Source organism: Notamacropus eugenii, chromosome 5 (assembly GCF_028372415.1).
Source record: "Notamacropus eugenii isolate mMacEug1 chromosome 5, mMacEug1.pri_v2, whole genome shotgun sequence".
Taxonomy (NCBI): Eukaryota; Metazoa; Chordata; class Mammalia; order Diprotodontia; family Macropodidae; genus Notamacropus; species Notamacropus eugenii.
In genome coordinates this window covers 270,267,320-270,281,942 of record NC_092876.1, presented here as the reverse complement: position 1 = coordinate 270,281,942, position 14,623 = coordinate 270,267,320, and the positions used below count along the sequence as shown (strand labels likewise).

General features: G+C 35.5%; 1 protein-coding gene across 1 annotated transcript in view; it reads left to right on the top strand.

The window, feature by feature from the left end:
* The window catches only part of SATB2 (SATB homeobox 2), a 221,504-nt gene that overhangs the window by 15,807 nt on the left and 191,074 nt on the right, over nt 1-14,623 (top strand). The window contains exon 3 of the mRNA XM_072612809.1: nt 10,101-10,277. Coding sequence (XP_072468910.1) covers nt 10,101-10,277 — 177 coding nt within the window. The remainder of the gene's footprint in view (nt 1-10,100; nt 10,278-14,623) is intronic.

Here is a 14,623-nt window from a genome sequence, read left to right as displayed (position 1 = left end):
GTACAGCAGATCTTTCCATAATACCACAATGTTGAAATTAATCAAGCTGTTTGTGAAATTGTTTAAATTAGCTGAAATAATACCCAGGCAGACCCGAAACCTGGACTTGGAACAAATTAACTTTAATCTGAAGGCACTTGTTATGGGCTTTTACTCTAATTGTGGTATTTATTGGTGGTAAACAAACAACCCACAGTGGATGGAGGGAAAAAATACATAGGGACCTCCATTAGCTTCATCATTTGTTTAGTGTCACTTTTATTACTTTTTCTCTGTGGACCTATACTGTCCAATCTCTTTTGCAGAATGAACAAGGAACAGAAATCCTGTCATTAAGGGATAAGACTATAGATTTTTTTTAATTGTAATTATTCAAGATTTGCATTGTATCCCTCCATATTGTTGGAGGAAAGAATCCCAATTATTTTTGAACTGGCAATTTTTAAACAGCTGTCAGAGATTTACATTTTATGTTGACTTCCAAACAGCATTCTGCTGTTTTCCTATGACCATCTTCCATTTACTAGACTTGAATCTAGGAGGTTTATGTTATTATAGTGTATGAGTAGAGTTGGATGGAGTTGCAGGTGTAACTATCATTGACTTCAAGATCTCTACATGCACAATACCAGTGCACAATATGTGCCATGGCATTCTGCATCAATGAAAAGGCATGCCTTAGAGATGATAAGTCAAATATTGTTTGCCATCAGTGATCATGTATGGGCCTATGATCTGTTTGTCTTTTGTCAGATAAGATGGAGAAAACTCCTTCATTGACTTGAGCTGATGATCTCAGGGAAGGGGTTTTCTTCCATTTGTATTGCCTAGAAGCATATTTGGGTCAAAGTGCTTTGGGCATCAGAAGTGTTTCCCATGTGTAAAGATAACGGAACAGTTCTAAAAGAAAAGCAAAATTTATTAGTGTTTGAAGTAATGGATTGCTCCAGGCAGCCCCCTGAAGTCAGGATGGATATCTAACTGAATTTCAGTGTGCTTTTTATAGGCAGCTATTTAAGGAAGGAAAAGGTTTGTTATTATTTTTATACATCCTGATTAGAAGCCTGAATGTTGTGGTGCATTAGAGACTTTAGGACATCTCATTGTTTCTATGCCTTGGGTCAACTTCATATTTTTTGCTGAAGAGACTTGTGAGTTGGATTAGGTCAGGTTGGACGTGGCAAAGTAGTTAAGACTTGCCTTTGATTATTAGTTTAAAAACAACTGTGAAGGACTTTTTCTTTCTACAGTGAATAGACTTTATTTGATCATTTCTAGGTTCAACTTTATGAAATTTCCATTTTCAGTGTAGGCAAGCCACATTGAAAATAACCTTAGGAGAACTGCATATGGTCTAATCCTCAACTCATTAGACCCTCCAGACTAAGCTTGACACCTTTTTGGGTCATTTTAAAGCACTGGGTTCTCTGAAACTAGATTGACTGTGGCTGGAATCAGTGAACAGGGATTACTTATATACCTACTTTTAAGCCTTAGGGTATCGTATTCTAGAGGAGTTGCTAATTTACAAAGCAAATTAGATACTGGATGAATAGGACCTGGAAGGGAAGGTTGGGGAAGGCTTCCTGTAGAAGGTGGGATTTTATTTGGGACTTAAAGGAAGCCAGGGCTGTGAGAACAGAACCAAGGAGAGTCAACGTTACAGTTGTGGGGGACAACCAGTAAAACTGCCTGCAGCCAAGATGCAGCATATTATTCAAGGAATACCAAGGAGGCCAGAGGATCCAAGAATACAGGGGAGGGTGTTAGAGGTGGGGCAGGGAGTTGAATGCCAAACAGATGATTTTATATCTGATCCTGGTGGTGATAGGGAACCACTGGAGTTTATTGAAAGGGGGTGAGGAGGCATGGGGGAAATAGACAGACTTATGCTTTAGGAAAAACACTTTGACAGTTGATTGGACAATGGATTGGAGTGGGGAGAGACTTGTGTCTGGCAGACCAATCAATAGGCTGTGTAGTTCAGGCTAAAGCGATGAGGGCCTGCACCTGGGTGGTGACAGTTTCAGAGGAGATGAGGGGGCATGTATTAGAGATGCTACAAAGGTAACAAGAGATCCAAGCTTTGGTTTTTTTCTTTTCTTCCCATAATAGTGACAACAAGTGTGGTGGCAGGGGAGAGGGTAGTGTAAGGACAATGGCAAAATCTGTTGATATACATCATTTGTAGATCAGATTGCCTTGACAGTGAAATTTTGCCTGAAATTTCAAAAATATTTCCTTGTGAAATTTCCCCTTCTTTAAATGTAGATCCCTTTGCTTTGACTAAGTGGCTTATAGATGGATACCCCACCCCTTAGTGTGAATGAATTCATTAAAATTGCTTTCTACTCTAATACCTAACTGAAGTATTAGGACCCCAAGGAATGCAAGTTTTTTGGGGGGGTTGACAGAGAAAGAACAGGCAGATAATTTTGGAGAATGAAGCACTTCAGGGAAGGAAGGTAGGGCTGAAATGGATTCCACAGTAGAAGTCTTAGGTAGCATGAATGCACTTGGTGAGAAGCTGAAAAAGCCACACAAAAAGAGATATGGAAGGATGTCTCTGACTGATGTTATTTTTAGTTTTTGCCTAAGTTTAGTTTCACACCCTAGAAAGGAATTTTTTCATGTAAGTTTATTATTTTTAACCCCAAACTCAGACTAATGTCATTAGAGCCATGAAATATTTCTATGTTAGATCTTCACTTTTGTGTTTGTATTCCCAGCAGTTGTTATCATAGTGCTTCGAAAAGAGTTAGTAATTTTTTTCATTCATTCATTCGTTCATTCATTCATTAATTCACTCATAGTTTAGCATTATGGTTTGTTTAATTAATTAATTAATTTGGTTTAATTGGGTTACTCAAGGGAACCTAATTATCTTTTGTGCCCCCCTCCCCCCCCCACCTTTTTCTACTGGAAAATGTGTTCCAAGCAACTAAAGTGCAAACAAATCTACTTGTAAAGTTGGGAGGTCCTGGGGTGGCGGAGGGAGGTTTTGTAGCATGGAATGCTCTTGATTCATAGAGTTCTCTTAAATTCTGTTTCTGAGTGAAACTATTCTTCAGTGTACATAACCAGAGATTGTATTCAATGTATAGTGCTGGGAACTGGGTTTGATGGTGAATGCTGGCAAGATATTTCTGTTCTTATCTTTGTGTGTTTGTGGAAGAAGTTATATAACAGTTTGCTGACTATTCTTCTTTCTGTAAATCTTCAATAGAAAAATTTTTCTAGAAAAATTTTTCCTTCAAGAGTGCAGAATTGTCTGAAGGTACCTAAATTATTTTACTAGTTGATTCCTTAAGGTAGAATTAGGTTTCGTATTTCTGGCAGTAGTTTTCCATATTTTATTTATTTTGCTGCTGTAATGTCCTTAGTACTTTATCCCAGGCTGAGTTTTATTTTTAAAGGACAGATATGAAAAACCCTGCCTCAAAACCTTTATAATCTGCAGCCAATACTACGAGCATACAAGGTGAAACACCCAGATATGATACAGGCAACAGAGAGTGGGAGCTAGTCCTTGTAACTGCAGTTCTTCAGGAAACAGATGGGTTTTTAGGAGTTTTTCAGAAGGGAGGAGAAATGCTAGATACCTATCATTTTGAAAGGCTGGACTCCTATCACTTGGGAGGCAGTTCTAAGAATAAAGCATGGCTTTGAAGATTGTATAAAATCATTAGTGGGTGAAAGAAAGGTAACTCTATTCTAGACTATATTTTTATCAGACTTTTTCTTGCTTACCCTGTCCTATTCCTCCACTGAACACTGAAAAATTGCTAGGTTTTTTTTTTCTATATCATTAATAAGTATACTTTCACCTAACATTTACATGTCAGACTTTCAAAGAGGTACTTACTTAGTGATTTTCTGCCCCCCCCCCCCCCAATGCCAAATGTTGGACTTGTGTGTTTTCAGATTTTGAACATCTGTCTGTCATCTCAGATAAGGCTCCACCCTATTTCAAAGTGTTAATGTGGGAAGTTATTGAGGGTAGAGGTAACTAAGGAGTAATTCCTACTTCATAATGTTATTCTGAAGAATAGATAGCACAATTAAAATAATTCATAAATGTTTTTTTAAACAGATAGTTGATGAATGATGACTTCAATACTTTGATCCTGCAGGTGACAAATTAATCATTTCAATGAATGTGCCAGAACATCCCCCTCCCCCAAATTATGCTTTTCCTCACTTCAACCTTATATTGTCTAGGTCAACCTTCGTAACATTACAAAGTGGCCATTTTCAAAATCACTTGGCTATTCACTGCTATGTAAACTATACAAACCTGGCTTAAGAATTTCATTTACTGGGGAGAAGGAAGAAAAAACACTGGAAAAGTTAGGTTATTCTAGCTATGAATAGAAAAAAATAAACTGCATTCATTTTAGGATAGAATCATAGATTTAGACTTTTAAAGGATCTCAGAGGAAGGAAACCTCATCTAAGCCCCTAATTTTTTAGATGAAGAAATGCAGGTCCAGAGCATGTGTGACTGGCCCAAGGTGGGATTTTAATGCAAATCCTCTGATTCCAAATCTAACAAGCTTTCAATTGGATGATTCTCATGGACTTTCTTATTTTGTTTCTGGGATTTACCCTGTAGTGTTAGAATGATATGTGATGTTTCTCAGCCCCTAGAGATAAAGAACAGAGGGAGAGAAATAACTGGGATGACTATAAGTATAGTCATATCCATATTTTCAGGCATCCTTTTTGGAGTGGGGAGGTATTCTGTTGAAACATTTTGCTGATATTTGCATGTTGCTAGTTAGCTTTTACTATGATGCTATCAATGGTACTACCCCTTTTGTCATACAACAAATTGTATAAGTTAAGAAATTTTTCTCACAGCATTTATGAGTGAGACCATTCATATATTACCAGTCTTATTCTTGGACTCATTATCAAGGTTGTGATATGAGTTATGATAAGAATCCTGGTATGTGTAGTGTGCCGAGGATTATTCAATGTACCCCAGTGGGTGGACCAAAGTGATCTGTTCATGGTAGACTTTAGTATCAGACCTCATACCTTACTGTGTTTTAGATTAGCCCTGGGAAATATCTGACAATCTCATTTTCTTCATCTCTAAAATGGGTATGATAATGACTTGCTTCATAAGGTTGTTTTAGAGGTCACACAAAACTCTGGTAACTGCTTTGCCAAGAAACCAGTTTTAGGAAAGTTGACTTTAATATTTGATAACACAAATGACAAATCAATCTTCACAAATAATGGAACAAATAATTATTAGCAAAATAAGTATTCATTTTAAAGGGGATCCCATGTTTATTATACTTTTATGACAATGAAATTTACCATTTGTTCCAGCTGCAAGAACGACATTTATTTTTAGCAGATATTTGGAGGGGTGGGACTATCCTCTAAATTCAAGTGCCTCAGTTGTAAGGAGCTTACTAAGATTTATAATCAAAGGGTTCAGAGTTTTCTTATTGATCATCTGGATATATCCCAGATAAGGCAGTCCATTCACACTACCCCATTTCAGAGTGTTAATGTGGGAAGTTAGTGGGGGTTGGGGTGACCAGGGGGTAATCCCTGCTTCATAATGTTGTTCTGAAGAATATATAGCACAATTAAAATGAGCTATAATTTTAAAAATGTGGAAAGTTGTGTGCTGTAGAAAGATTGGAAAGATGACTTTCTTTTATCTCCTATCCCTTTAACTCCTGCTGTCATTATATTTTCATTTACTTCTTCTATGTTTGCTTATTCTAATTTAAATTTTTAACCCCCTTTTATTTTAAATTAATCTTTGAAGTACTTTCCTATTCTAAAATATTTTCTCCAGAATGGTGACTTTCACACTTTGGTTGTGCTTATGATTTAACAATTTTCTACTCAAGAGTACTTGAGTTTCTGTTTCTTTCTGACTCCTCCCTTTCCCTCCTCTCCTCTCCTCTTCTCTCTTTATAGTTTGTTACAAGGGGGTTTCTAGTAAAGGATTTTGGAGTCTACCTCTCTACTTTCTTTCTGCCTAATCTTGTGTTTCAGTATCATCCATTTCCCTTGTGGTCATACTCAGTAATTGCATTTCTTTTTGCCTCGATACTATGAAACTTTTATTTTTACTTCATATACCAGTTAAAAAGCATCTTTCTCAGGGGTTAACAAAGGTCAATTGTAATTCTTTTTCATATTACCCTTTCATGTAAAGGCCTTCAGTTATTTTAAATATATTCAGAAATTATCTCTGAATCCATGAGATAAATGGCAAGTGTCATCACCATCTTCTTATAAAAAAGAGAAACTAAAGCATAGCAAGGTGAAAGTTACTTGCTCCAAATCTCATGGTTACTTCTGTCAGAGTCAAGCCTGGCCAAGAGCTTCACACTACAAGGAAAGTCTGCTGACTTTGGTGCTATAGGACCTGGTTTCAAATCCTAGCTTGTGATCTTGGAAAGTAACTCAATCTTTCTGGGACTCAGTTTCTTCATTTATAAAATATGGAAGGTTGAACTAGGTGGTCTTTAAGGTCCTATTATCCTTTGATACTTATTAGTTGTATCATGTGTGAGTCACTTTTCCTTTCAGAGCCTCAGTCTTTTCATCAGGAAAAGAAGTATAAATAATACTTGCACTTCACAAATTCGTTACAAAGAAATCACTTTGAAAACCTTAAAAGCACTATGTGAATGTAAAGTGTCATGTTGTTTTGTCATTATAGCAGCTAGCATTTATTAGATGCGTATGTATTCATGGGGCTATCTTAACCTTTGGCAACAACTAGCTATTGCCTCCATGCAATTTTCACTGATGACATGGATCTGAAATACCTAAAAAAATATCATTGGACTTGAAATCACCATCACAACTAGGTCTTTGAAAATAATATCCCATATAGATAGCTCATATTTGTTCTTTGTTTTTTAATTTAATACACATTTTCACTTAAATTCTAATGTTTAAGAAAAAAAAGAACAGGGCTTCAAGATTTTCAGTTATCCAGAGAATTAAGAAGGCCTAGTCACTGAACATATTATAAAGTTCAGAGAAACTGAATTTTTAAAAATTATTTATTTGTTATTTCTGACTGTCTCTTAATTATTTACACCAAGAATCAGAAATAGATCTATAGTTATGAAACCTATGTGTGCAGAGGTGTTGGCAATGAAATAACTTCAGGCACTATAAACTTTATGGCACCACTGTATGTATTATGTGTTCTTGAATCATTAGGAATCAATAGGCTTTCTTCAACAAATATTAAGTGTCTATTGTGTGTATGCCTCTGTGCTAAGTGCTGGAAAAGGATCATCTAGTTTTTATCTGAGAGGTCACCTGTTTGTTTCATTGTCATGAATAATCCCTCCCATTGAGACTTATCTAAACTAGAAATCCTACACATAACACACATCCACTCAACATGTTGGAGGTACTATCTGATGTTTAAAATATTCCTCTGGTGTACCATTGTATCTCTTAGGTTGTCTTGGTTTTTGTCTTGATATAAAAATAACGAACTGCCCCATGTCCTTTTCTAGTTGTGCAAGTCCTCATTGTTATTTATGTGATTTCTGTTTCTGAAGATGTCATTGCTGAAAGCGCTGAAGCCTGTCATTATGGCCAGTTGATTTTTCTGCGATTGTGGTACTCATTGATTTGCCATTCTATTGCAGAATCATGGTGTTAATGAGGGTTGTTATTATTTTTGGTGTAGTAAGAAATTTGGACTTAGTAAAGTACTTGTTTTGGCCCATGTGATCAACCATAGTGGCTATCTAATGACTGGCTGAGCTTATATAGAGAATCATTCAATACCAGAAAGCTGGCCTCCCAGGTAATTCAGTTTTGTTTTTTGTTTTTTTTTTTTGTCCACAGGATTCCATGAAATAGACCTAGGAGTTAAGTTTAAATAAGGAGATGTTGCATGACAGTCAAGTTGTAATGTGAAGAGTTGAGGAAAGTTTCTTAATTTTTACTCAGGAAAATTTTATAATTCTTTGGCTAGTTCTCACAAGTTTGTGGATTTGAACAATTATGGAGCAATTGCCTTCTCTCATATATTCTAATAATCACACACAGCTAGAACAACAGTGTATTTAATACCACGTCATTTATCCAGGTTAAGAGTTCTTGTTTCTCTTAAAAAAAAAAAGAAAATAAATTAATCTGTTTTTTTTTTCCTGTCTTTACCCAAAGTCATCTCTGTGTGTATGTACAGACACTGTAAAGACTAATGCTATATTGCTGTTCTTAAAAATTAGCCTTCAGCAGTAAGTCATAGGTACAGTGTGACTTGTTAGACTGTTGTGTAGTCTTAATGATAATGATCATGATATTTTAGTGATAACAATTCTTAATAAGTATTATTACTATTAATAATGATTATATTTAATAATTATACCCAATACTTATTAGCTTTAATAATAATAATTAGCCCATGGGAACTAGTTGAACCATTTTGTTATCTTTAGAACAAAAATCTAAATCTGTTTCACTATAATTTCCAGCTTGTCTTCTTCTACCCTTTGGTTTTCAGAAGAACAGAATGAGTCAGTAGATTTCTTATTGGAGATATCAGAGGAAGGAACCTTCAAAATCACCCTGATAATGTGCATTTACATGTGACTTAGATTTACAGGTGCTTTTTATAAAACAAGTCATTTTCAGAAGGTATCCTTTCCCATCTGTCCTACCTTGTGAGTACATAAATGATGCATACAAATAAATGCATACATAAATGTGGATTCATATTCTCTCTGTGTTTCTCCTTCCTTCTGTTTCCCCCCTTTACCCCTCCAACTTTGCATTACTTTGCTGATACCAGCAAATAAATAAAGCCAAAACTCTAGTGAAGGTTCTTGTTTCATGATATATCACTAACAGTGGATCTTGTCAGAAAATATCAGTGTTCATTACCTCTCTGTGAGTATAGCCTTGATCTTCTAATGTCTCTGCTCAGTTTAGATTTAAAAGTCCCTCTGACTTGTTTACACTAAAAAGCAGTTAAAAAAAAAAAACCTCTAGTGAATTACACATTGCTTAACATTTCACACTTTAATACAAAGCAGAGAAACATTTCAATGACAACAGATTTCCAATTAGCCTCTAAAAGCCAAAAAAAGAGATTCCTTTTTCAGCTGCACCTGCTGTTGATGGTGCATTTTATCAAAATATTTTGTAAGTGTATGCTAATTTTAACATAAGTTCAATTTAAGATGAAAACATCTAGGGTCAGGGGCTTGATGGAACTTCTTTTATGTCAATTAATGACCGATAGATTCATGGACTTCAAGATAGAAGGGACTTTAGAGGTCATTTAGTTTAGCAAAGGAAACTGAGCCCAGAGAGGTTATCTTGCCAAGGTTATACATACAGTAAGTAGCAGTGTTAGAATTTGAATGCAGGTCCTCAAAATGAATTCATTACTCTTTCCTTTCTAACATGAGGTTTGATAAGAATAATAAAAATAACTAAAAGGCACCTTTCCCCCCCAACTTCTTACTAGATTGTAAGTTCTGTGAAGGTACAAATTATGTTTCATCTAAACTTTATATGTAGAACAGTGCTCCATACACAACAGTTACTTGATAGATATTGAATGGAATTTTATTTTTGTTACTTTTTTTGCTTCTCTGAACATTCAGCAGAACAGTGCTGCTTCTGAAATAATAGAATAACCATGGTCGATGTTTTAAAATTATGTTTATTTTTAAATAGACTTCTAGGCAAAAGTAAGCCTGATAATGCTGAACAATAACAGTTTCAAATTATAGAAAAGCAGAGGCCCCCAAAATCTTTCTGCTAGCATTGACTTGTAGTCCTACAGTCAGTATACCGATGAGTCGTCCAATCTAGTTTTAAATGAAGTGATAGGGTTTATACTGCAGCCCTTGAGCTAATATGTTGCAGTGTGCTAGTAATGATTAGGAAAACACACACACACACACTCACCCACACCCACAGATTTCCATTAGGTTGATGCATCCAGGAGGCATATTTAATCTAAACCATTTTCAAGCACAGATGAGTGACTTTTATAACTGTCTCTCCCTCATCATCATTGCTGATACTTACTTTGTAATGTTTTTGTTTTGCTTTTGACTTTTTAAAAATCCATCCAGGTTTGATGATTCCTGTTTTTTGCGTGGTGGAGCAGTTGGACAGCTCTCTTGAATACGACAACAGAGAAGAACATGCAGAGTTTGTACTGGTTCGAAAAGACGTGCTCTTCAGCCAGCTGGTGGAGACAGCACTCTTGGCCCTTGGGTATTCCCACAGTTCTGCAGCTCAGGCACAAGGTATTCTCTTTTTTCATGCTCTGTGTGTTGATTTGAGAAAATAAGTTTCCCTGAAATCATCTTCTGTGAAGGGGATGAGGGATGATTTGTAGTTTTACTCTCTGGAGAAACAGTTAATATAACCTTTTTTCTCATTTGGTCACTGGAAAGCCTTATGCTTTTTGTGTATTCTGCAAAGCATTAGATTCGAACCTTCTAGAAGTATCAGTGGTCTTTCTGGAATTTTCCTCCTCCACATCCCCTACGCCTTTCTATAACTGTTCTCTTATCCAGATCCCCAGATCTGTTGTCTCACACTCATCCAACCTGATTAAACATCAGATCACCTAGAAGGTTAGGGAGCTATTGCTATATGATGTGACTGTTAGCCTTTATTTCTCTTTGCTTTGGGTTCATGACCTTTAAGTTTAATTGACAGATTTTTAAACTAATAATGATAATAATAAAAACAACATGTACCCTTACTCTTTCTTGTTTTTAAAAAAAGACAGCAGCTCTATGCATAAAAAGTGCTTTGTAAACTTTAACATGCTATATAAATGCCAATTATTATTGTTCTGTGGCCTCTGTGTAAAAAAATGTGCTACTTTTTTATGATTTCATTTTCCCTTTTAATGAAAATGGCATATTTCAGCATATGCTACTATCCTGTGGACATAATCCTATAAAGCCGTCCTGTAACTCCATTGTTTCATTCTATAGCCTGGGTCATTGCTCTACAATGCCACAGAATACAAAATAAACAAAACCCTTTAGGAGAAGGCTGAAAAAGAAGTTGTCCCACTAAAATGATTATCCTTATGTGGCAAGAGAGATGTCTGAATGATAGTTTTATAAAGACTGTCATAGAGAAGTCAAATTATTACTTTTACTTAACATTTGTGTATTTTTTTCTATGTTTAGAGGTTTCCATTGTCATTTTTATGAATTCCTCTTCACAATATTCTTTTAAGTTTGGTCAGTAATATTATTCCCATTTACTGGTAGGGTAGCAGTAAGAAGCTAAAAACAAAGCTACATTGTAACTGAGAAATAGAGATAGAAACTCCTGAGTTATGGACTTTTTATTTCTGTAAATAAATCACAGACTTTTAGAACATGTTTAAATTATTCTAACTGCTACTTAGTCATTCTGATATGCCATTTTCCTTTCTCCCTTGTCCTAAAACAAAGATTAAAGAACCCTAACCAAAAACCTAATGTGTTCTCCATATTGGAAGAGAGCACCAGTGGAGTATGAATTCAAGTGGACTGCAAGCTTGGGTGTAGTAATGCTAGCTTAATCCTAGAGCAAACTACTTTAAAAGCAGCATGATAAAGGGTGATTCATTTCCTTCCTCTGACTACTTTCCTTCTTGTGAGAGGGATTCAGTATTTGATCCCAAGCAAATTGCATACAGGGCGACACTGCTTTATTTCATGCTTTGCACTTAAATGCAATAAAAGAAGGGTTTCCCCCCTTCTTTTTTTCTTAAACTCTTCATGCCATTTCAGGGACATTTTTCTCTCAATGTAAAGGTCATCGTATCCCACTGTTTCCATCCTGTTGTGCCAGCTTCCTGTTTGACAGCACTATCCATCTCAGTTAGCACGGCTGCTCAACATGTTGTGAGCTAACATGTGGAACACAGAGCATTAAGTGGCCAAGATTTGATTTTTGGCACCTAGTAAAGAAAAGGGCTTCACTGGCAACTTAGAACAGGGTAGCACTCTGCTAAGCTTGGTTCTGTAGACTAGAAGCCCTACTCTTTAGAGCAATGGAGAAGCACTTTAGTAATATTTTCTACAGAGGGAATAAAAAACCCCCATAAAAGCAAATACTGGTTTCTCTAACAAGAGACTATTTCATTTTTGAATGCTGATTCAAAAAGTCAGCAAATGAAAAATATCAAATATCTGTATGTTCTATCTTTTTTCCCCCCTTTCTGAATAAGTACCCTATATACTACTACAGATGTAGATACTTTATTCTGTAGGCAAGAAAAAGTTGTTTTCCCTTTATTTGACCTCTCTTACTATGTCCTGCATTTCAATACACTAGACATTATTGCCTTGGAAATATATAGGCTACAGATCTTAATCTTTCTTAAGTGAATAAAAGTATAGTGGATTACTTCAATATTAATTTATTAATCTTAATTTCATCCAGATAATTGAAACATGCTATTTGCACTATAATTATAATAGGACAAACAGCACAAGTATTTTTCAGGACTTATATAAATGTTGCATATATAATACTGGATTACATATGTATGTGTATATACACATATACACATACATACATACATATTTAAAGTTAGGTAGTCTTTTAGTGTTTGACTATGAGAAACAACACAACACATATATGATTGTAAGTACAGGCATGCTACTAAGCAGTTGTAAAATTTCAGTAATAATATTTAATATCAAGTGTTTTTTTAAAAAACTATTTAAGCAATTTTCCCCAAGTGAATGGGAAAAGTAGGTAGTGCAGTGGATAGATCACTAGATCTGGAATCAGGAAGATTTGAGTTTAAATCTGGCCCTAGACACTTACTAGCTGTCTGCCCTTGGGAAAATCACTTAACTCCTATTGCCTCAGTGTCCTCATCTGTAAAATGGGGATATTAATAGCACTCTACTTCCCAGGGTTGTTGTGAGGAACAAGTGAGATGACAAGTAAAGATCTTAATGGAGTGCCTAACACATAGTAAGTGTTATATAAATGTTAGCAATAATTATAATTATTATTAGTAGAATACTGATGGCCTCATAATAGCTAGAGAATGTGAAAACTGCCCCAAGTGTCTGAGCTAGAAATCATTTTAAAATTGCCGTTTGAATTTTGAGAGAATTGTTACCTATTGGAACAAAAGTAAACAGACTCATGTCACTTCCTGTCTGGGTCCATTCTCAAAATGAGAAGTTTTGTCAATAAAAGAATAAATAGGAGAAATTTTGAAGAATAGAATCTAACAAAGGATTTCAGGGAATCTTTTAGGGAAAAATGATGCAAAATTGAATTGCTCACTTTATGTAAAAGTTTCTGTGACTAATCATTAGACCTAGTATGTTAAGCATTTTTAGTATACTTTTCACTCAGAGAAATCCACTTATTTAGATAGGAGAGTCTTCCTTTGAAAAATTTAACTATTTATTGCTAAGAGATACAATTAACAAAATGGTACCCAGAAAAAAAATGATAGTTACTTAGCCTAGTTGAACAGTTACCTTACCACATAGGCAAATTAAGTATGAAATACTACTTATTATACAGATATGAATAGGGAGTATAGATAGCACTGTCACAGAAACTGGCTTTTGAATTTTTCCTGTTTTCCTGGTTCCCACCTCCTAACTTCACCCTACTGCCATGATGCCAGTGCCTGTAATTCCATAGCATGTGATTAACAAAAGTCATCTGACCAGCTATTTATGTTTTTGCCAAGAAGAGAATGATGACAGACTTTTACTTATCTCAGGAGAGATACCATTTGAGGAAGCAGATAGCATCTTGTTATCCACTGAAGCCTGAATCTATAGATTCATAGGAAGTTCTAATGATTTGAAGAGGAATAGGCAACCTGTGGCAGTGCTGCCCCTCAGTGGTACCTGAAGCAATGGCTGCCAGCTAACGACCACTTCCCCACCATATATGAGTGCTTTTTCTTCTTTCTTCTTATACCCTGTCACCTCATTTGTTCCTCTTGTTCTCTTTTCCTTTCTACCTTCTTTTCTCTTTTGTTTCTATCCTAGGCTTGTCAGAGTCATTCGTAAGCATGCATAGGCATGCTTAGTGATGATCAACCACCTCAAGGTTGTTGACTCCTAATTTAGATATCCTCCTAATTTAGCCCTAGAATACAGATAACAGAGGTTTAGGACGGTTTCAGACTTTCTGCTTTCACCACATCATTTGTTGTATTTCTGGTGTACAAAACTCACCTCTTTTTAAATGGAATTTTAGTCATTTCCCTTACTTTCAATAGGTGATCATGGCTCTTGGGACTTGTTTCTCCTCAGAAAGTTGTAAATGCTCTTAGTTAACTAGAAGGTACAGTTTGTATAACATGTATGTACAATAAGTATTTTATTTAAATATTATTTTAAAACATTTTTCCACGTACAATGACTAAATATAGTGTGTTGATACATATTAGTGATGTTCATGGGTTATTTTAAAAAATGGTATACATAAGCATTTCTGAAAGAAATAGTATCTGAAGCCTGAAATGTTTCAGCTACAGGACATGTTAGGAAAATGTTAATTCTTGACTGAGTAATTGAATATTTAGTATGAGTAATGACTTAGAAGTAGGTTAGAAATTTGCAGAAATCCAGTTGGCCAAAAAAAAGGGATAGTT